This window comes from Diadema setosum, chromosome 6 (assembly GCF_964275005.1).
Source record: "Diadema setosum chromosome 6, eeDiaSeto1, whole genome shotgun sequence".
NCBI classification, from domain to species: domain Eukaryota; kingdom Metazoa; phylum Echinodermata; class Echinoidea; order Diadematoida; family Diadematidae; genus Diadema; species Diadema setosum.
The window spans coordinates 5,931,418-5,953,160 of NC_092690.1; the positions used below are offsets into that span (position 1 = coordinate 5,931,418).

The 21,743-nt window shown below is 37.3% G+C and overlaps 1 protein-coding gene across 1 annotated transcript in view; it reads left to right on the forward strand.

Moving 5' to 3' along the window:
* The window catches only part of LOC140230192 (uncharacterized), a 52,091-nt gene extending 51,001 nt beyond the window's left edge, over positions 1 to 1,090 (forward strand). The window contains exon 26 of the mRNA XM_072310375.1: positions 10 to 1,090. Within this exon, the coding sequence (XP_072166476.1) occupies positions 10 to 1,090 (1,081 nt within the window). The remainder of the gene's footprint in view (positions 1 to 9) is intronic.
* The last annotated feature ends 20,653 nt before the right edge of the window (positions 1,091 to 21,743 follow it).

Below are 21,743 nucleotides of genomic sequence, written 5' to 3' on the forward strand. Positions count from 1 at the left end.
AACAACTAGATCCACGTCCGATACACGCCTTTGCTGCCTACTTCAGGATCGTATGAACACCACCTGTACGTCAACCGTTCCATCGAACCCACTGGACACCTGCGGTAGTCTTTTCCCTAGCGTCATACTGAGAGTGTTTGGCTGGTTGATGGGGTTAAGCGCGCTCATCGGCAACTGCGGGGTGCTATACTTTCGTCTTTATCACGAACAAGACAGCAAGGCGCAGAATCAACTAATAGCAAACCTCGCTGTGGCAGATTGTGTAATGGCTGTGTACATGATAGTGATAACGTCTGCAGACCTTCATTTTGGATCAAAATACTTTTTGGCTGCTCCAGTTTGGCGGGATTCGGTAGTGTGCAAGTTTGCAGGCTTTCTGGCATTTCTTTCGAGTGAAGCATCCGTAATCAGCCTCTCCCTTATTACGCTTGATAGATTCACATGCATCGTCTTTCCGTTTGGCAGTTGGAGAATGACCCATCGCATGTGTAGAATCATTCTCAGTATTACTTGGATCATTGTGTTGGTTATTTCTATCCCCTCGGTGATAGATAGCTCAAAGATTCCTGATTTCTACGGGCAATCCGATGTGTGCATCGGTCTTCCTCTGCACTTGACATCTGGTGAAACTGGTGTCTTGGTTACAACGAAGGAATCTGAGTGGAGTAGGGATTATACTGTCACTTTCTTGCCTCTAGACAACGCAAAACGTCCTCCTTGGCTTTACTCAATCGTTGTGTTTATCGGCATTAACTTCTTCTCTTTCATCTTCATTGCAATTTGCTATATTATCATGTTTATTAAAGTGAGGCGGTCAAGCAAAGCGACCACAAACACCGCCTCTCGGTCGCGTGAGATTAAAGTGGCTCGCAGAATGGCGATTCTGATCGGGACTGATTTTGCCTGCTGGATGCCTATCATTTTGATGGGTATCTTAAGTCAGACGAACACAGTCGACATACCAACAACTCTCTATGCCTGGAGTGTCATCTTCATACTACCTATCAACTCCTCCCTGAATCCGATGCTTTACACTTTTATGTATTACCTTGATAAAGGCAAAAAACCTCCCCCAAACAGGAGGGCGTAAATTTTTGTTTGACTCCGACGGGTTTGCAGACAACGTACGCATCATTGACTGTGATGGTGAAATTACATGATGCGAAATATTGACAAATAATAAACTGCGTAGGATCGTTTTGTCGAGCCAGAAATAATCTCCCTACTGTGTAGCCTCACTAACAGAAGGACTGATGGGACACAGGCTGCGACTTACTTCACAATAGCCCTGTATTATAGAACAGGTTTAAGTGGACGTCATTCGAAAACTGACTTTTCACCATAATATTATATCGCACTACCAAAAAAAAAAAAAATAATAATAATTCATACATATGTGACCCTGCATCACAAAACGAACAGAAAGTCGCCAAACATGAAATTTTAGTTAAGAGCATATTCTATAAGAGCAGACTTTAAGCTTTAAAATGATGTATAATTCAACTCAAATGGACTCTCTTAACCTATCCAAATATTGGAAAGAAAGCACACACTCGGGAGCCATGTGCACTGAGAAAAGAGGCGCTGAAGTACAGTGTCTATTCAAGCGCTAAATCTTACCAAGCCATTGCCGGCTGTGCGATGAATGGGACAAAACACAGGATGTAAACCGCCAGAGTAACAACAATGAAGGGATTATCAGATTAAACTGAAATTGAGCATGCCTTATTAAAATATTCTGTCTATAATTATTAATGCCAACTTTCAAAGCAGTAGCATTATCCTTTCAAAAGTTATTAGAGTTAAAAGTGAAGAGTGTGTACAAGGTTTTTAAGAAATGAAAAGGGGACTCTAAAGACACACCTAATTTCACTATTCTCTAACAAATGTTCGAGATAAACTGCTAAAAATTACACTCTCCTGCCCGCTTTATGATACCAAATTTTAGCATAATATAGAAGAAGAAAAAGTCAAGATCGGCTAGGTTGACCCATTTCACCTTTTTTCAGTCCTCACAAAAAAAAAAAAAAACAGTGTGTGCGACTTTTTGTTCGTTTTGTGATGCAAGGTTACATACTCTTATATATATATATATATATATATATATATATATATGAAGGGTTTGTTTGCAAAAACCGATAAGTCCATTTTTGAAGATTTTGAAGTATGATCTCTGTCAAAAAGAACAAAATAATACCTTTTAAATGATATATTGGTCACTACATATAAAGGTATATTTTTGAATTTATGGTCAAAAGAAGCATTTTTTTTTTATTATTCTCTTTATTTTTCTTGAACTTTAATCGCAAATATCTCCATTTGGCAAATATGGACTTATCGGTTTTTGCAAACAAACTCTTCATATGTATATGTACAAACATAAGTACCTTTAATTGCTCAGAAAGACATGATGACAGGCCGATTCGTCGAGTGTACTGAAATGCTTAGCTTTTAGTTTAATGTGAATGAATTTAGGTAACAGAATATAACAAAAGAAACAGCATAGGCAATATTTGTTGTTAGACTTTATTAAGGATTATTGGGTGATATAGATATTCCATCTATTTTACCTTCTAAAAAAAGAACGGACATACATGCACCCAGAGAAGAAATCCCATCATTACAGAAACATTTATTTTTTTAGTAATTTCTCAAGTTGACATTCAGATAACATGCTTTAGGTAAGGCTTGTTCACGAATAGCGTGAATGAAGACACAATCATAACTGATTGAAAATGCTTCGTATTTCAACCTATTGTAAGGCTTCAAAGTAGGATCAGCTGTCAATTACGGCAAAATAGATGGTTGCAATTTTTTCAGTGTGTGCGGCTTTATCGATGCAGTGCGAAGGCCGTCATTGGTGATAATCAAGATTCCATTTATTATGACACCATAATGTTGAAAAAAAAAAGAAGAAATGGTCAAATCAGGTCCAACAGCTCTACAGTTCGGGAACAAAACTCCGCTTCTACGCCGGGAAGTGGAGCCAGCTCGGTGGCGCCCCGTATGTATTTGAGTAAACGTTCTATATTTTTCCTGATTGATATCCGATACATGTACTAAATATATTGATTATTATTATTTCAAATTAGCCTAACATTGATGCAAAGTTTGTATATTATGATATTTGATACTTGTTATTTATTTAGATATTCTACTTATTGTGTTTATATTGCCCCGCCCTGATTATATTAATGTTTGACACATTATCCGAGCGTTAAGAATAACATATTGTTATTGTTATATTTTTGATTTTTCCCTTTTTATGGATTAAAATTTTTCTTTTTTCATCTTACGATATGAATATACTAAATTTTATACTTATTTGAATTGATCTAGGCAAAGGGATGTACCGAAATCTGAAAATTTGGTGTCTTGATAAGTATAGATTATCTTATTTTTTTTTTGTTGTTGTTTCAAGCATAATGAATGCTGCAGTTTCCCCCCGATAGTTGAGAACGTTCCAATTCGATCATGATCATCCGCTCATTGATTATGATGTTGAGTGTGACATTTTTTTTTCTCTCTCAACCTAATTTTTATACATCATAATGATGTATCTCTGAATGATTTTATTTTTTAAATGTATTACATTGAATGAATGAGTGTTTTGTATTGTTTAGTTTTGGATAGGTTAAACAAATCTGATTATAATCGTCCCCCATAAGTAAATCAGGTATTTGAATAATGTGTCCTCATGGTAAGAATCGATAGGCACTGTTACACCCTGAATTAAAATCGATCAAGGAATATTATGTCGCAACTATGCTTTGAGATTGGAATATCTTTTCTGTTTTTTTGTTTTGTTTTTTCTTATGGTCGAAGTTTGACTTTGTTCTTTTCTTGTCTTTTTGCAAAGTGTTATTTCCTTTACATCTTATCTTATGGCCCAATTTATTCATCAATTGAAAGAGTTGCTCAGTAACCACGCTCTGATATACAAACAACCATACTTGATATCTTCATCAATACCCTGACTTGCAATTGATTGTGGATTTTTTTTTTAAATTTTATTGTATGGCTCGATGTATTAATCAGGTTAAAGGGTTACTCAGTAACCACGTTCTGATTTGCAACCGATCATGATTAAATGCTATTATCGAAACTTTAACGTGTTATTGATCGTAAAATATCTTGCTAAATTTTTCCTATGAGACGTGAATACCGTCATTTTGTTGTTGATTTTTTTTTTCTTTTAAATTCTAGGTATTGCAATTGGTTTATTTATGTATAGAATAGTGTTATATTTTTCCTAGTTTTTGTAAAAATAACCGATTTATTAAGTTAGTAATTATATTTAAATAATATATATTTTTGTACATCAATCTCCGTTTGTAATGTAATTGAAATTTGTTTGTTTTTTTTTGTTTTTTTTTAATATAGTTGCAATGTTATTAGATTGAAAATATGCTGTAACCCTGGCGCTACACACAAATACTGTGTTTATTTTAATTTTTCTGTTTGTAATAGATTATGACATTTTCATTATTTGCCTCTTTGGCAATAAAAGATTAGGATGTAGTTATGACTAATTTAGTAAGAAACATTAGTATTATTTTTCTTTTTTTTTTAAATCCTTCTTTTTTCGCTGTCCCATAATATTTTTGATTTTATGAGATTCAATTACAAGCATCTTTTTTTTTTTACATTTTTTTTTTCTTTTCGTTGCTTCCAGCAAAGATCTGTTATTAATAATTGTACGTAATAATGGTACATTAACATTTTTCCTTGTGATAGTTATTGATAGGTAATGAAAGTACCAATGAAATTAGTGAACGGTACAAATTCTAAGATTGTAGTTTGAACATAAGGTTATTTTACTCCTGTGCTCCTTTGGAGAGACCGATGTGACTCCTTAAATTGATAGATGTGTAAGTCTATTATGACGTTGATGTGTATGAGTATGTGTGTGCGTCTGTATATGAACGTGTGTGTGTGTGTGTTTGCGTGTATGTTTGGGTATGTGTTTGTATGCATGTGTATGTATGTACCATGTGTGTTACAGGACGAGCGGAGTGGTTTTGTTACGACCGCCAGGGTCTTCCAGCATTGAATCGATTTAATGGCTAAATCGATATTTGAATTTGACTTCAGTCGTTTGAATGAACAGGATTTTCATGATTTATTTGTATTTGATTCAAATAATCAGAATGCCACTGCTTCACTGTCATTTGACAACCTAATATCCAAAGATATTAATTTTCATACAAATGATATTGTTGATGATAAATTTCAAGATATTTCTTCGCCATATGTCACTGTTAATCAATTAAAGTCCAAAGATGTTAGTGAAAAGTTCTCCCTGATGCATATGAATATAAGAAGTTTGAATAAAAATTTTGAAAATTTGCGTATTTTTAAAGATAATTTTATAGACTCATTTTTTTCTGTAATTGGGCTTACAGAAACATGACTCACTGATAATATAATACTGCCTCTTTATTTAATCTCCCAGGATATCATTTGATAAATAATGACAGATATAACAAAAGTGGTGGGGTGTTGCTTTTTATGTTAAATCAAACTTTGATTTTTTTCATTCGAAAAGATATCTGTCGAATGGAAAGTTTTGTTGAATCCTTGTCTATAGAAATCAAAGTGCCTAATCGGAAAGATATTTTATTAGGCGTAATATACAGGCCCCCTGACGCTAATATAAAATTATTTTTTGATTATTTTAATGAATTATTTACAAGAATCTTCAGTTTTGAATAAGGAATGTTATTTAATGGGCGACTTTAATATTGATTTAAGTAAATGTAATGATTTTTAGTATCCCGAGGAATTTCTCAATATTTTGCTCTCTGCATATTTCTCACTATTGATTTCAAAACCAACCCGTGTAACAGAACACTCTGCCACTTTAATGGATAATGTTTTTTGTAATGTAAACCCTCTTCCTGATTCTGCTATTATACTTACGGATATATCTGATCATTATGCTATTTATATGTGTTCATCCTTACGGTTAAAGACTAAAATAGCTCAGAATTATAAAAGAAGGCATAAGTTTACACCTCAGAATATAGCCCGGTTTCAAGAATCTTTGATGGAAATTGACTGGTCTGATTTATATGCGGTGCAAGATACGAATGTAGCTTATGAAATTTTTATAAATAAGATTGTTATTTTGTTAGATACACATATTCCTTTAGTTAAAAAGAAGTTCGGTAGTTATAAACGTGATCCAAGATTGCCATGGGTGTCAAAGTCATTATTACGTTCAATTAATCGTAAAAATAATTTGTATTATGTATTAAAGTAAGGCTAAAAAAACACAGCAATCCCGTGATAAGTATACTGCATATAAAAATGATCTCGGTAGTTATAAACGTGATCCAAGTTTGCCATGGGTGTCAAAGTCATTATTACGTTCAATTAATCGTAAAAATAAATCGTATTATGTAAGTAAGGCTTAAAAAACACAGCAATCCCGTGATAAGTATACTGCATATAAAAATGATCTCACTATATGGTATTGCGTAAAGAAAAACAGGAATTATTATATGAGAAAATTAGATTTGTTTAAAAATCATATGCGTAATACTTGGAAATTGATAAATGAAACATTGAATGAGCATAAGGAAAGAAATGTTATTTCTAAAATTAAGAATGATGGATTTGAAATAAAAGATTTACGTATGATAGCAGAGATATTCAATTCACATTTTTCAACTGTTGGCCGGAATCTTTGTGCAAATATTCCATTGTCTACTAAAGAATTTTACGATTACCTGGACGTAGGTAATCAAAATTCAATTTTTTTTCCCCTGTAACAGTATATGAGATTTTAGATATTGTTCATAATTTACCTTCTGAAAGAAGTTCTGGTTATGATATTGATAATATACTGTTAAAAAATATAATGCCTTATATTGTTGATCCTTTGTTTCATATTTTTGATTTATCAATATCACAAGGGCAGGTACCAGATGTTATGGAAATATCAAAAACAGTTCCAATTTTTGAAAAGGGTAATAGGGAAGAATTGAATAATTACAGACCTATTTCACTTTTGCCTAATATATCTAAAATATTAGAAAAAGATAATATATTCTCGAGTTATAGATTTCTTAAATAGAAATGACATTTTGTCAAAATATCAATTTGGATTTCGCAAGAAACATAGCGCAACACATGCAATATCATCTTTCACTGAAAAAGTATCTCGAGCAATTGATAAATTTCAACATACTTCAGGAATCTTCCTGGACCTCTCCAAGGCCTTCGACACGATTAACCACGACATTCTTCTATATAAACTTAATCATTATGGTATACGTGGAAAGGCCTTGGAGTGGTTCAGAAGCTATTTGAAAGACAGAAAACAATTTGTTTGTATAAACAATGAAAAATCTTCTTTGCGCTCAGTTGATTGTGGAGTTCCACAACGAAGTATACTAGAGCTGTTACTTTATATTATCTACATCAATGATTTTCCAAAATCTTCAAATGTTCTTTCTTTTATATTATTTGCAGATGATTCTAATCTTTTCTTTTCTCATTTAAATCCTCATACATTAGTTGATGTTATGAATATAGAATTGAACAAGATAAATCAATGGCTAAGAGCAAATAGATTATCGCTATTTGCAGAAAACAAATGTGATGTTGTTTAGTAATACCCTTGATAAATTGCCATATGATATAATTTTTGAAAATGAAGTGATAAAACAGGTTTATTCCGTTAGATTTCTTGGTGTAACTGTAGACAGTAAGCTTTCTTGGAAACAGCATATAGATTGTGTATGCCGCACAATTTCCAGTGACATAGGTGTAATTAATAAAATAAAGTTTTGTTTTCCTGTTAAAAAGTTGCTAATTTTATATTCAACGTTAATTTTACCTTATTTAACGTATGGAATTATAGTATGGGGAAATACACATTCAACTTAATTGGATAGATTATTTTTGTTACAAAAATATGTTTAATAAGAATAAAAATATTCATAAATACCCCACTCGTCAAACAGATGAGTATCATTTGCCCCTTACCCAAACTTTATTTACAAAATCCACGTTTATTTACAGTGGCCCTAAATTTTGGAATTCCCTTGAGAAAAATATAAAAGATTATATTAGCTTGAAATCTTTCTCTAGTAATTTAAATTAGATTGATTAGATTGATTGATTTGATTAGCTCATATGTACCCCATGATTAGTTTGACTGTTTGGAATTGTTGTTCTTTTTTCTTCACCCTGCATCGAGAATGCTGACCTGCCCTTCGCTCTCTACTCCCTCTCTCTCCCTCCCTCTCTCTCTTTCCCTACTCTCTTCTGTGTGTGCACAATGTATGTGGATGCATACATGTGTGTGTACGTGCGTGTGTGTGTGTGTGTGTGTGTGTATTTGTGTTTCTGTTGTATCTTTGCATGTGCTGGTTGGCATAACTTTTATGGTCGTATTGAAAATGTTGTTATCAGTTGGTGAAAGATAACAGTCCACTCGTAAGTTTAGGTTAGCCATTGACTGGGGAAGAGCATGCATAATTTCTTAAAGACATAAGTTCACCGTAAAGAAGAAAACCGTTGCAACGTCCTGGAAAAAAAAAAAGGAAGAGGCCTTTAATGGATCTATCTATTTCTATCTCACAGAGTCTCCATGTTAGACTGGAAAAGTTCTTTCTGGCACAAAGAGCTGTGAGCTGTGTATGTACACTGTACGTGTATTTAGTTTCTGCTCACTTGCAAAACCAAACATCAAGACACCAAGCAGTCATCCAACGCGCATCTAATATTCCGGTATCTCCTTAACGTCTGCACGTCATAGTGGTGCAGGTTCCCGCACATGCTAGATTTGAGTTGAAACAAAACCAACTTGGACGAGACGCACTAAACAAACAACATGTGGAATGAACTACAAAGCTGTATACTTATTGGAAGGAATGTAGAATGGTAGCAGAACCATGCACTGAAATAATTTTTTTTTTTCATGTGAAACTCACGTGGAAGGTTTATCTTATGTATGTATAAATATATAAATATATTATACATACTTTTGCTGTGTGAGATATGATATATATATATGTATATATATATATATATATATATATATAATATGTATGATTTTGTTTGTTATTATTATGCTTAGAATTATATTTCAGCAGTTTGATATAAGACTTTATTCAGATATATATTTTCAATATATGATGTTATTTTGATGATGAGATGAGGTTAGATTGGATTTTTGTATTGAATTGAATGATTGATTTGTGTTTATAAAGGTTATAATTCAGAAGATTGGCATTATATGAAATTGCATTACATATTATGACACATCAGGTTATTCAGATAATAACTGTTTGTTTGTTTGATAGATACTTTATTTTCTGCAAATCAATATACATCAATTACATAATCATAAACATGGGAAACTTCATTGTGATTATTTACTATTTTTGTTGCCATGACAAAGTGCATTGTTTCTTTTTTACGACATCATTCGTGTATAATATACTTTATATTGTATTGAAAAAATCCTTTATCGGACGAGTGTAAGAGAAATGAAAAAAAAAATTGTATCACTTTGGATTATGTCAACTTTTTCTTTTCTTTTCTTTGTGATGATGGAAATAAATAAACCATTGAATTGAATTGAATTGAAACAAACGAAGTATATGTGAAATAGAGTCGTTTGACTTGCATAAGCAACGATATAAAAGGAAATTAATGATATGATATTACAGTATGCAAGTCTATGCAGCAGGGATTGCAATAACAATGTCATATCTAAGAAGCGATAATGCAGAGGGCCGCCATTGTAAGCATTGCTTGAAAAGATGGCCGGCCCGAGGAAAAGGTAGGGACGTACTAGATTCGTAACAATATAAATTCTGTTGCGAAGATAGCAGAGAAAAATAAACTCTGATGTGTGATGGTGGTGAATGTGCGTGAATGAACTATTCTGTTGGTAGATCCTAAGGAAGGCCAAATGACTGGCCGAAAGCTTGACTGAATAAAAGGGAGACTCAAGATCGAGCGCAACGTCCGCCTCAGTATAATATATATGTAATATATATATATATATATATATATATATATATATGAAGAGTTTGTTTGCAAAAACCGATAAGTCCATATTTGCCAAATGGAGATATTTGCGATTAAAGGTCGAGAAAAATAAAGAGAATAATAAGAAAATTTTTGCTTCTTTTGACCATAACTTCAAAAATGTACCTTTATATGTAGTGACCAATATATCATTTAAAAGTTATTATTTTGTACTTTATGACAGAAAACCGTACTTCAAAATCGTCAAAAATGGACTTATCGGTTTTTGCAAACAAACTCTTCATATATATATATATATATATATATATATATATATATATATAATACAATATACTCTCTATGTGTACACATCATACAAAGAATCATTTACATTAGTGTTTGTATACGGATAGAGGAAACTATTTCAATCATGTAATGCAATAATGTTACTCAGCATAGAGAAATGGAGATAAAACTAATCCAACTGTACCCTTCTCTAATTGTCCTTGCTACCTTATTTTGCTGGAGACGGAAAAATTGTTGGCCGAAAGCGGTAGAATGTTGTGATTGGCAACCCCGTGTGTCAAATAGGCTAAGTGTCAAACATTATTTCGTAACATTTCTTTTTCATTTATCACACGCAGAGCGTGGAAAGTGTTTTCATCAGTTAGTATTCGTTAACATGGCTTTCATAGACAAATATTTGAATAATCTAATCTTTCAACTTCATATTTAGATCCAGCATTTGGTTGATTGGTAAATTAATCAATAATATGGTTAGCCCGGAATGAAGGCTAAGTCGTTGGAGGTTTTGTCTATGTTATGTGACCCAGCACCACAAAACAAACAAAAAGTCGCCAGACATGAATTTTTAGTTAAGACCACATTCAGAAAGAGCAGACTGTAAGTTTTGAAATAATGTATAACTCAAATCGAATGGACTCTTCTAACCTACCTAAATATTTGAAAGAAAGTAGAAACTCAGGAAAAGTGTGAACTGAGAAAAGAGGCTCTGAAGTACAGTGTCTATTCAAGTGCGTGAGTTGGCTCAGTCGGTAGGGCGTCTGCCTCACGATCACGCGGCCCGGGTTCGAACCCGAGTCTGGACTGAGCAATGTTGTAGGTAAACATGCCGTCCCCTCTAGCAAGAGGCAAACACTCTGTCCCTCGGATAGGACATGAAATGGGGGTCTCGTGTATGAGAGAGTCACAGCTCATACACGTAAAAGATCCCGCTTCATTCATTCATCGCAAAGAGCAGGGTGTCTAACCCGGTGAAGTGGTCCCACCCCACATCCAACTGGACCCGATGGAAGACCAGCTTAGTGTAGCTGAATATGGGCTATCCAGCCATCTTCACATACAGATTGAAATGAACAACAACAGCAACAACAACAACAACAACAACAACAACAACAACAACAACCAAATAGTGCTGGCTGTGCGATGAATGGGACAAAAAACAGGAAGTAAACCACCTGAGTAACAATTACAATGAAGGAATTATGAAATTAAACTGAAATCAAGCACGCCTCATTAACACATTCTGTCCATAATTGATGCCAATTTTCGAAGCAGTTGCACTGTCCTTTCAAAAGTTATTAGAGGTGAAAGTGAAGAGTGTGTACAAGGTTTTTCAGAAATGAAAAAGGGACTCTAAAGACAAACCTAATCACACTATTCTACCAAAAATGTTCGAGATAAACTGCTAAAAAACACATTTTCCCGCCCGTTTTATGACTCCAAATTTTACCATCATGTAAAAGAAGACTTGCTCTTTCAGAAAATATGAAAAAGTCAAGATTGGCTGGGTTGACCCATTTCACTTTTTTCAGACCTCACGCATAATCAGTGTGTGCGACTTTTTTTTTTTTTTCGTTTTGTGATGCACGGTCACATTTAAGAGAGCTTGAATCAGTGACACACGCGAATGAATTTTGATAGAAAGAGGGAATTCATCAGAGCATCTGTTTCTGAAATGCAAAAAGGAAAGTTTTAATTTCATCGCTGTCATCAGCTGCAGAAAGTACAACCGCATATGTAATGTATGAGTTCCTTATAATATTGAAACGCAGCGTAAAAAGCAGCGTTATTCACAACATTGTCTCACATAAACTCGCCGCTGGCGAGGACATAGAAAAGACAAAATGAATGCTTGTTTCATCCTACTAGTGACATCATTTGGTCTGGGTTCTGCCAGCCCTGCCACGCGTCGTTGAACAGTACGTACATCGAATTCTTATATACATATTTTTTTCCTCTGAAGTATCCAAAGTCTTGTTATAACACACACGGTCGGAAATCTCAGTTCAGTTCTGTTCATTTCATAGATATATGAAGAGTTTATTTGAAGGGGCTAGATCCACATTTAGTAATACTTTGGGGAAAAATTGGTTTGTTTGTGAGAATTTGTACACAAGTGTATGGAATATCTAAATCTGATAATTTCCATTCAAACGGTTGTCTGGAGTTGAAATTTTCACTCTAACCAACTCAAATGGAATTCTCTGCAGTGATGCTAATAACTAAATTTTCATCAAAACTGATCTTACCCCTTTTCCAAATAAACTCTTCATATATTCTTTTTTCCTACACAAATTAGAAAGAAATGCAACAGTAGCAATGAATAATGAAGAACATACGGAAATGCACAATGCAAAATAATTCAAAGACATACATGAAAATATCATAATGTGTTAGATAAATAAGACGGTTAGTGTTTTTTTTTTTTTTAAAGAAAACTAAATAAAATGATACATCGTTGGTTTATCCTGACCGTGTCTGAAATAACTGTATTTTCTCTGGCAATAAAATTGGCAAAATTTGGACTGAAAACATGTTCAATAACATTTGTTCTACCGATTATATTTGCAATCCACACGGCTCGTAATTTACGTCTGAATGCAATCGCACTTTCATTTCTTTTGTATGTATGAATTTCATTTATCTATGATATTCATTTCAGTAATTTTGACCCCGCATTGAAATTTAAAGGGCCCTGAAATCCAAATGCATGTTGATTTGTGTTTATTTATGATACCCTCAACATCACTTTTGCGGTGAAACGAATGTCTAGAAACATTCCATATATTTTTAACGATTTTTCTTCTATTTTTCTTCCGACTATTTACTAGGGAAGGCCCCCCCCCCACACACACACACAAAAAAAAAAATCCAAACTAATATTCCTCAGATGACATCATCTGTCAGTCATTGCTGAACTACTAAAATATTTCACAAAAGACATTGGAATGCACCAGCCCCTCGACACTCAGCATAACTTGCATGTTCCCTCGCCATGTATTTTGTTAGTCACATTAATATCACAGAAACATGCAAGTTATATGCTGAGTCGAGGGGAAGGTGCATTCCAATGTATTTTGTTAAACATTTCAGTACTTAAAGGACAAGTTCACCTTCATAGACATGTGGATTGAGAGAATGCAGCAATATTAGTAGAACACATCAGAGAGAGTTTGAGGAAAATCAGACAATCCGTTAAAAAAAATGGTTGTCATGAATTTTTGAAGTTTCTGCTCAGTCACGGCTGGATGAAAAGACTAGTATAGCTTGTGATGTCACATGAGTACAACGATATAAAGAAATGATAAAGGAAATTCAACATATTTCCATTTTTCTCGCATAACAAAAGAACACTCGACTTCTCTCTTTCAGAAGGCAGGGGGAATACTATTACCCTTAACATACGTCAGTAGCAAGTCGAAGAAATGTGCACTTTATTCAAAAAGTAAAGTTTTGTGAAATTCTCTTTTAATTTTCCTTATATCGTTGTACGCATGTGACATCATACGCTGTAGTAGTCTTCTCTTCCAGCAGTGACTGCGCAGATACTTAAAATATATTTGTAACCTTTGAACGGATTGTCCAATTTTCCTCAAACATTCACTGATGTGTTCTACTAATATTGCTGCATTCTCTCAATCTTTGTGTATATGAAGGTGGACTTGTCCTTTAAGCAATCTATGAAATTCGTGTTCTAACAAAGAATAAACTTGGGTTTAGACCATTTGACCTGAATGGTCCTTCAGTTGACATTTTAGGAGGCATTCATTTCGTTGTTTTGTATTGAACGCTGCAACAACCCCTTTCTTGTAATATTGCCAAATATCAGGCTTCCTGTCAGGTGGATGCCCTGGGAAGCACCATTTAGATAAGGATCACATTAATAATCATCACATCACAGATGCTTATCTTCATAGTAAAATAACAAACAACGTGCCCGGTTTGTACAAATGATATTTTACTGCTCATGCGCACAGTGGAATTACGAAGTAGTCTATTTATCTAAGACCACAAAACAAAGAGGAAGTGCGATAGTCCCCAAGAAGAAAGCAGAGAAGCTCCAACTGATCAACACAATTCAGTGCGAAGGAAATAATCGTTAAGAAAACCCACACCATAGAGGTGCCACTTTCCTACACCAGTCGTGCCAATACTAACACTCAAGATCGGGGTTTAATAGCCGGAAACGATCCAGATGAATTCAGATATGTAAAGAACATTCGATACCGCTTTAAGGATAAGGAAGATGGTATCGATGACATAGAGCCAAGTTCGTTTGGTTGAAAAATCTGGGAGTCCGTCTTTGTCAACACGGAAAATCCTTCTCTAAAAAGAGGAGGGGAACAGATAAAAAAAAAAAAAAAAAAACACCACTGTTGCGACACAAGTTGACAAATTAATTGTGCAGGGATCTAACGGCACAAATTGTCGTCCTTACACAATTTGTGGCACGCCCTTGAAGCACATTTGCGGGGGGGGGGGGGGTAATATCATTCTTGGCATTGGTACTGCTATGGAATACCGACACATAACTGACATGGCTACATCCATGTAAATAAGACCTGTAAAACGTCACATTAGGGTTTCGAGGAAGTGTATGAATTATGTGCGCACGCACATGATAATTCAGTGTCCGATTGTGTGTGTGTGTTTGTGTGTGTGTGTGTGTGTGTGTGTGTGTGTGTGGAGTGCAATGGGGATGATGGGTGAGTAGGCTGCGTCCACATAGAAGTATATACGGTATTCGCTATTCGCTATTCGCTCTGAGCCGTCAAGTCGACCCAGTACACCATCCCCGCACCATCATCTCCCTTCTTCTTCCTCCTACACAATCATCCCAGCAATAACAGTTTCTAAACTGCACCAGAATGTCAGTCTACATGCCTATTTTTGCTAAAGGCCAAATCCAGACCAAAATTTTCATCATTTCATAAACGAAAGATGGTATACGCTGCTCGAAAATCGAACAAGCGCGACTCCCGCTACGCTATATTCGAAGCTATTCGGAATTTTCGAATAGTGCCCTCTTATGTGAACCGTTGTCGTTCGATTCGAGCTATTCGCGTGCCCTCGAAAACGAGCCCTAAATATCCGAATAGTATACTTCTATGTGAACGCAGCCTTAGGGGAATGTGTGTGTGTGTGTGTGTGCGTGAGTGTATGGTATGTATGAGTGTGCACAGGGATGTGTGTATCTCTGTGTGTGGGTGCGTGCGTGCGCGTACATACGTCTATCTGTGCGTATGCTTGTTTCGACTTCGCATTTAGATCCAGCATTTGGTTGTTTAGTAAATTTATCAATATTGAATGCTTAGTCCAGGAGGAAGGCTAGTTGTTTGATGTTTTGTCTACCAGTTAGAGAGCTTGAATGAGTGACACACACGAATAAACTTTGATAGAAAAACGGAATTCATCTGAGCATCTGTTCCTAAAATACCTTAGGGGCAGTTTTAATTTCATCCCTATCATCAGCTGCAGAAAGTACAACCGCATATTTCGTATTCATGAATTCCTTATGATATTCCAACGCTGCGTTAAATGCACCATTGTTCATAACATTATCTCAAGCTCAACTCCAATTGCGAGGACATGGAAAAGACAAAATGAATACTTGTTTCATCCTGCTAGTGACATCATTTGGCCTGGGTTCTGCCTGCCAAGCGTCTTCCAACCGTAAGTACATCGAATTCTTTTTTTTCACAGGAGATATATGTATTCTGACTTACTTATAATCCTCCGTCTGTGATTATCAAAGGTCATAAATTCAAGGATGTGGCGCAGTGCATAGCGAGTGATTGAGTGGTGTTTGTATAGTAGCTTCATTATTAACGTAGACTGAGCGGGCTTTGAAAGTGCCTCATTTCCAATCTTTACAGAAGTTCATAACAAAGAAACACTCCTCATTTATAGTGCATTCTGTGCTTTTGTTTCGGAAACTATAAAGCAAGGATGATGTGTATGTGTGTGTGCGTGTGTGCTTGTGTGGAGGGATAGTATTTGATATATTCCTGACAAACAATTCAGAACCTTCTTCAATCTGTGGGCATGGACGGTACACTTTTTAGAGTCAAAACAGCAACATGAATAAATGTGAACGAAGAATGAGATTTTTATCTCTTATTTTTGCTTTCATTGTGTTATGTGGGTGTTATGTGGCATTCCATACTCTGAAGCAAGATGGATGCGGACGTGTGACCAACGGGATGGTGATCGTTTTCCTACAATAAACGGCGTTCATATCTGGAGATGGTTGTATTTTATATACAAGTTTCGTTCTAATGTGTTCGAGAAGTGGTCGGACCCGTAACAATTGGGGGCTTGCGCCGGGAACAGATATGGACAAAGAAACCAGGAAAATTGGTTTGGTAAGGAAATGTCACACCGTTTGGTCATGGTCGTGCAAGTAAAGCGCGACGGCTTCGTTTACCGTGTATTATCGGTAGAGCATGTATGCATGCAGTGCTGCATACGCTGCGTATATGTATTGCATAGGTATTGTAGATACTGTACGCGAATGAACGTGTATACTATTACACGGGGTGCGCGGTTTGTTGAGTATCAATAAATCTGCGGGTTAGCGGGTGGAATTTGATTCGTACCCGTGGTTTTCTGCATCAAACGTGTGCAGGGATTGGACTGGTAGTGGCACATGTGGTAATTAGAGTCTAAACTGTTAGTGGTAGAGTATTAACATGATTAAGTGCTCTGAATAGGTTCTAACCTTACAGTTTAGTGTCTGCAGTGAGTGAGTTTGTTGTAATTATGGAAGGTGATGAATTTTCGCTGAGAGAATTTATAGGAGATCCAGCAATAGAGAAATTACTCCTGTGCAAGAAGGATGAACTAGTTCAGGTTGCTTGTCACTACGAAGTGCCAGGTGTAAAGCGCTATATGCGCAAATCAGACATTTTGCGTGACATTGTAGAATTTCTGGTGGAGGAGGAAGTCCTTCCTCCTGAGGCAGCTAAGGAAATTTCTGTAACTCCTCGATCTACATGTAAGTCCCCTGGTCAAGATTCTCAGGCTGGAGAATGTAGAGTGTCAGACAATGAGGTGAGGATTAAAGAGCTGGAGTTAGAAAAAGCTAGGATAGACCTTGAGAGGGAGAGGATAGCTGCTATGAATGTGAATCGAAGTGACCACTATGAGAATGAGAGGTATTTCGATGTTGCAAAATTTGCAAGGATGGTTCCTTCTTTCGAAGAGGATGGAGTGGAGAAGTATTTCCCACACTTTGAGAAGGTAGCCCAAAGCATGGGTTGGCCTAGGGAGAAGTGGTCTTCCTTGGTACAGTGTAAGCTAGTTGGTAAAGCGAGGGACGCTTACTTAGCTATGTCGTTGAGTGATGTTGGTGATTATGATAAGGTGAAGAAGGTAGTGCTGAAGGCGTATGAACTCGTGCCCGAAGCGTATCGCCAACGGTTCCGTAGTACACGCAAACAGGACTCACAGACACACTCTGAGTTTGCTAAAGAGAAAGAGCAGTTGTTTGACAGGTGGTGTTTGTCTGTTCAGGCGGAGAGTTATGCTCAGTTGCGTGAAATTATCTTACTGGAAGAGTTCAAGCGCAGTGTGCGCCAGGAGGTGCGCGTGCATCTCGAAGAACAGCGCGTAGATACATTGGAGGAAGCGGCAAGAATTGCTGATGATTATGCACTCACGCACAAAAGCAAGCAAAAAGCAAAAAAAGATGACAGTGCACCTGTCAAACAATCACAACAGGGCGATACTAGCACACAAAGGCCTATTGTGTGTTACAACTGTAAGAAACCAGGGCACATCAAACCAAAATGTCCACTGCTCCAACAAAAGAAACATGACTCAGGTGCTCACCCAAATGCACTTGTGAAAAATGTGACACAATCACTAAAAGAGAAAATTCAACCTGCTGACATGGAAAAAGTACAAAAACAGTATGAACCATTTGTATCGGTTCGATATGTATCTTTACCAGGTAGTGATGAGGCAAGGAAAGTGAAAGTGCTCAGAGATACTGGAGCGTCTCAGTCCTTGATTTTAGAAAGCGTGCTGTCTTTCTGTGATGAGTCTTCAGTTGGTGCAAGTGTTCTGCTCCATGGTGTTGAAGGTGGATATGTGAATGCTCCTCTTCATGAAGTAGACTTGAAATCAGACCTCGTTTCTGGTAAAGTGAAAGTGGGTGTTCGACCGTCTCTTCCTGTGAAAGATGTTTCAGTCATCTTGGGCAATGATCTTGCTGGTGAGAGAGTTGTGTCTTCCCCAGTCGTGACTGAACGTCCGTGTGCAAGTGATGAAACAAATCGCTTGGTTGAGGAATTTCCTCATGTGTTCCCAGCATGTGCTGTAACGCGTTCTATGGCAAGGAATGCGGAGTCTGAGGAGAAGACTGCTGAGTTAGACATTGATCTAGGAGACTCATTCTTTTGTCGCTTGGTTGATGATGAGCCTGTTTCTAGTATGAATGAGGCTATGCATAATTTTAGTGCGGATGTTAAATCTGAACCAGTGACTTTGAATAAGACCAGGTTGTTGGAGGAACAACAGAAAGATCCTCAGTTGATTTCATTGAGTGAGAGAGCTGTATCTGAGGAGGAGGCACTGACTATGCCTGTGTGCTACTACAGGAAATCAGGTGCTCTGATGAGAAAGTGGAGGCCACCAGATGTTCAGGCGGATGAAGTATGGAAAGAAGTCCATCAGATTGTCGTTCCTGCGGTGTATAGACGGGACATTATCAGTCTTGCTCATGAAGCCCCACTTTCAGGCCATTTGGGAGTTCACAAAACTCAGGAGAAAATTCTTTCCCATTTCTTTTGGCCGGGAGTGCAGAGTGACGTTGCAAAATTTTGTAGAAGCTGTCATGCATGTCAGGTTGTAGGCAAACCAAACCAGAAAATCCCATCAGCTCCATTGAAGCCAATACCAGCTTTCGACGAACCTTTTTCAAGGATCATAGTGGATTGTGTAGGTCCTTTGCCACGGACTAAAACAGGGCATGAATACTTGTTGACAATCATGTGCGCTGCGACAAGATACGTAGAAGCAATTCCACTGAGAAACATTACTGCGCGTAGTGTAACACAAGCATTGGTGAAATTTTTCACCACTGTAGGACTGCCGAAAATAGTACAGTCAGATCAGGGATCGAACTTTATGTCTAAGGTGTTCAAACAGGTACTGCAAGAACTAGGCATAAAGCATGTGACTTCTAGTGCATACCATCCAGAGTCCCAGGGAGCACTAGAGAGATTCCACCAAACATTGAAGAATATGTTGAAGACATATTGCATGGAAACAGAGAAGCAGTGGGATGAAGGAGTTCCCATGTTGTTGTTTGCTGTGAGAGATTCAGTACAGGAATCACTTGGATTTAGTTCATTTGAGCTAGTCTATGGTCATGCAGTGCGTGGGCCATTGAAGTTGTTGAAGGAGAGACTGGTGTCTGATGACACACAAACAAATGTGTTGGAATATGTGTGCACTTTCAGAGAAAGACTACACAAGGCATGGAATTTTGCAAGACACAATTTGTTGGATTCTCAGGATAGAATGAAGACATGGTATGACAGAAAGTCCAAAGAAAGACATTTCAAGGCAGGTGATGAAGTGCTAGTCTTGCTACCAGTCGTTGGTCATTCTCTGCAGGCTAGATTCTCTGGGCCATATACCATTGCTGAGAAAGTAGGAGAGGTAGACTATGTGGTGCAAACTCCAGATAGACACAAAAAGAAACGCATTTGCCATGTGAACATGCTGAAAGCATATGTTCGGAGAGAGAATGGGGTTGCAGCACAATCCGTGTTGAGTGTTGTGGAATCATGTGACTCGCAGTGTGAGGAGGCAGAAGAAATCTGTGAAATCGAAAAACAAGATCCATGTGTGAAGTTGAAGAATTCAAATGTTCTTGTTCACATAGATGACAAACTGAATCATTTGAGTGAGACTCAGAGGGATGATGTGATAGGAGTATTGGATGAATATCCTCAGTTGTTTTCTGACTTTCCCTCTCGAACTGATGTGGTGAAACATGATGTTGATGTTGGAGACACTGATCCAATCAAACAACCACCATATCGAACAAATCCCACAAAAATGAAACACATGGACAATGAGATAGAATACATGCTGCGCAATGGCATCATAGAGCCAAGCAATAGTGCATGGTCGTCCCGATGTATTCTGGTACCAAAACAAGACCAAACATACCGTTTCTGCACAGATTACAGAAAAATAAACTCTTGCACAAAAACCGACTCATATCCGATCCCGCGCATCGATGACTGCATCGATAGAATAGGCAAAGCGAAGTATGTAAGCAAGTTTGACCTGCTGAAAGGTTATTGGCAGATACCTTTAACACAGAGAGCAAAGGAGATTTCTGCATTTGTAACTCCACAGGGCCTTTTCCAGTATGCCGTGATGCCGTTTGGCATGAAGAATGCCCCGGCTACATTCCAACGAATGATGAATGAGTTGATTCGTGGATTGGATGGCTGTGAGGTGTACCTCGATGATGTGGTGATTTACAGCGATTCTTGGGATGACCATGTGAAAACGGTGAGAGAGTTGTTCAAGCGGTTGTCAGCAGCAAGTCTCACAGTTAATCTGGTGAAAAGTGAGTTTGGGTATGGTGAAGTGCAGTTTCTTGGTCACGTCGTTGGTCATGGTCAAGTTCGACCAATTTCGGCGAAAGTGGAAGCAGTGGTAAACTTCCCTACTCCGACCAAACGAAGGGAGCTGATGCGGTTTCTAGGGATGGCTGGATACTACCGGCGGTTCTGTCAGAATTTTTCTGATGTTGTCGCCCCCCTGACGAACCTACTGCGCAAAGAGGTGAAGTTCATCTGGTCCAGCGACTGTGAGGACGCTTTCAACCAGGCGAAAGCTCTTCTGTCTACCAGTCCGGTATTGAGGGCGCCAGACTTCAACCAGCCGTTCACCTTGATGGTGGATGCCAGCGACATTGGTGCAGGTGCTGTGCTGACTCAGCGGGATACCGATGGACTCAATAAACCGGTATCCTATTTCTCCAAGAAGTTCTCGCGAACGCAACGCAACTACTCGACTGTCGAGAAAGAAACACTTGCGTTGGTCCTGGCACTGCAACACTTTGATGTGTATGTGAGTGGTGCCCAAATAACTGTGTTCACAGACCATAACCCTCTGACTTTCCTGCACAAGATGAGGAATAAGAATCAGAGACTGACGCGTTGGAGCTTGCTACTCCAGGAGTACAATTTGGACATTCGTCATGTGCCAGGAAAAGACAACCTTGTTGCAGATGCCTTATCTCGCGTGTGAACTTTGTAGATGACTTATATTTTGAATGTTGAAAGCGATGACAGAACGCTTTGCTGGCAAAGGCATATCTTTGTGTGAAATATGACCCGAGGAGCGACATCAATAAATGAACGCTTTGGTGACAAAGGAAAATCTTTGTGTGAAATGTGACACCATGAACACATGCTAAT